We start from the raw sequence: 3,003 nt of genomic DNA, 5'->3' as shown, positions 1-3,003 counted from the left end.
TGCTGCAGGAGACAAGACACAAGACGGCCTTCAGTGATGTGCGCTGGTGGCGTGACAGCCCCCACGAGTTCTGCACGATGCGCGGCACCCCCCACCCACCCGGTGGTGGGAACACGTTTTTTAAAACTTATCTTCTGTGCCTGATGGGTATCAGTCCCTTTCTTGCTATAATGGCGTTTGGGGTCGTGATGGATGCGGTCACCGCCGAACTGTTTGAAGAGACGATATACTCGCGCTTAGTTTTGACAGTGGATGACATGGTGTACGGCCCGTTCGCCAGGTCGGACCCCGCGAGGTGCAGCAATGTGGTGCCAGGTGGCTGCCTGGTGAACTACGGTGCTACTTCCATTGCTGTGTGGTCGCTGTCGCGCTCCATTGGCCCATTGGTGCCGCCGCCTTCACTTTTTTTGGTGCTATTTCGGTGCTGCAGCTGTTTATTTTCCTTTAGCGGGGTGCGTGGTTCCGTGGGGGGAGTTTACTGGTGGCGTCAGGTGCAATGCCACAATCGTTGCCTGTTGATATGTTATCGATTCGTCTTGTAGTGCAGTCGGAGCGGTTGATTGGTCTTGTTTATGGCGAGCTTTGTGCTTTGTTGGATGTTTCTTTCTATCGTCCGTGCTTTAGTTTAGTGCGGGGATCGCGTGGGGAATGTTTTTTTTTTGGGGGGGGGAATGCCATTGTCATCTTCGAAATGCTAATAGACTTGTCGGTAAGGTGTGGGACGGTGCGGGCCAATAAGTCTGTTTACATGAGACGGATTCTTTGTATAGCTTTGACCACCAGTATTTCGAGTGAAGTATGATAAATAGTACGAGCCTTCGTGCTGCTTGGTAGGGTACCCACACAGTTCAGCAACACGAGTCGATCGAAACCTCTTGGTGGCAACAGAGGGGGTAACAAGGTGGACTTAAAAGGAATTAAAGTTGCTGAAGTTGCATGGTCGTTTGGTGTCATGGTGACCTAATTTCAGACAAGTGCGATTCTGCTAGCCGCAGATGAATCTTTTTTTATAATGGTGGGGGCCCGTATTTATTTTCCTGTTCTTTTATGATACTTATGTTGGGGTACGAAAGAGTTGGGTGGAATTGCCTCTTGGTATTGCGACTCCCATGGCTGCATGCGCCCTTCTTGATTTTTTTTTGTCATTTGGGGTTCTGGCACCTCTTCGCCGAGAGGTCTACAATACATCCATCGATCCTACACAAAATACGAAGGCAGCAAGGGATGGGCTGCTTACGTCTGGCGGTGCTCTTCGCTCTTGTCCTGAACGTCGTGGAGGCGCAGGACAAAACCAAAGTCAAGGCACTCAACCTGTATCACTCCAGTGAGGGTCCTTCGCTGAGTTATGTTACTGCGATTAACGCTGGCATTAAGGCTGCTCTACATTCGCGCAGCTCGAGTTCTTCGAATGAAGTCGAATTTACTTTGCTGCCCGTCAACCAGTCTGAATGGTCGGAAGACGTGAGTACCGTAATTGAAAAGTCGTTGTCAAATCACTCGGACATCTTGTTCGTGGTGGGCCCTCTGACGGCCCCTCAATTGGCCAGCGCACTGCCCGCACTACGAAAGAACAAACTGGTGGCGATTGCTCCCTTCACAGGCTCAGGCCGGCTGCGCTACTGGGACGAGAACCTGTACTTCACACAGGCCGACTGGGCAACGGAGGTGCTTGCACTGGTTCGCTATGCTGTTTCAAATCTACGCGTGCGTCGGTTAGGGTTCATGTACCTGACAGGTGTGTCGTTTGGTGATGAGGAATACAAGGAAGCGATGAGGCGTATGAATGGGATGGGCTACGAACTGAGTGGAGTGTTCGAGGCCCCCTTTGAGGACAACAGTAGCGGCGCCGATCAGCGTTTCGATGCTGCCTTTGATGACTTCGCCGCGGCACACCACCAGGCGGTGATCGTGTTTGGCAGACCGTCACCGAGGACAGCGAAGTTTGTCTCCCGCATGCTCACCGACAATCGGACCTCTGGCGCTTATCTCCTAGGGCCCGCTGTCATCCAAAAGACCCTCACCTCTGCGTGTAAGACCGCTGTGGAAAGTAAGCGATATACGCTCGTGCCTGGTCAGCTTATTACTACTAGCACGAACCCGCTGGCGACGGACACACACATGGAGGCGATTAACCAGTTTCAAAAGGAAATGAAGAGATACCTCTCTGACGAAGGCAATGCGATCTACAACAACAACAAACAGTTTCTTGAAAACGACGACGATGGGGAACTGATGGTGAACGGGTGGATTGCTGGCCACGTAATTTTGCAGGCATTAAGCAACCCTAAATGGCTGTCAGACAAGACTGTATTCATGGCTTCTCTTTTTAACCAGCGGCGCTACGTCATCAATGATATCGTCATCGGTGACTATGGCGGCAACTGCAGTGAAACAATGAGGGCGCAGGGTATGAAGTGTGAATGCAACCAGGGCGGAAACGCCGTCTTCTTTAAGCGCATCGTGGATGGGTACCGCGCGGAGGTTGTACTGGAGGGGCAGTACTCATACGGCCAGGAGGCATGCTACACCACCTCGTATGAAATGATGGCTCCCAGCAACGCCGCGCTGCTTGTGATGAAGGACAGAGAGGCTGGACACTACACTGCGGACATGTTGGAGTTCGGTACCCATGCAGCGGTGGAACCCTTTACGCGGGCGAAACGTGATTTCACGCTGAAGCGGCTGCTGACCACTGTGAAGAGCGCCGAGAAGAAACTTCGAGAAACTGTGATGTCTGAGGTTACAACATTCGTGTTTGGACCCGTTCTGGACTCTGTGCTGGGCGTGCCGAACATCACGTTCATTGACCCCATGTTTCCGGAGCCACGGCCGACAAAATTCCAACGCAACGTGATTCACCTTGCACCAACGCTGGAGCAAGAATTTTTCGTACTCGCTCAGCTGTTCAGCACGACGCGTGTGTCCGGTGTTTATGCCGTCATCCGTGGAAGCCAGGCGTCGGATGTAGCTGATGTATTGAGGCGCTCACTTGTGACGTTCGGC

At 52.4% G+C, this 3,003-nt stretch overlaps 1 protein-coding gene across 1 annotated transcript; it reads left to right on the top strand.

Annotated features, from left to right (window-relative positions):
- Positions 1–542, top strand: DQ04_13081000 (hypothetical protein; the record flags this gene model as incomplete). Its single annotated transcript, XM_009316886.1, has 1 exon — positions 1–542. A coding segment is annotated over one exon (542 nt), but the record flags the coding sequence as incomplete, so codon positions are not given.
- Positions 543–3,003: the final 2,461 nt, after the last annotated feature.

The sequence above is a fragment of the Trypanosoma grayi genome (assembly GCF_000691245.1).
Source record: "Trypanosoma grayi strain ANR4 Tgr_1308_V1, whole genome shotgun sequence".
In the NCBI taxonomy this organism is placed as follows: Eukaryota; Euglenozoa; class Kinetoplastea; order Trypanosomatida; family Trypanosomatidae; genus Trypanosoma; species Trypanosoma grayi.
Note: the sequence above shows the minus strand (reverse complement) of the source record. Positions and strands in the feature narration are given on the sequence as shown.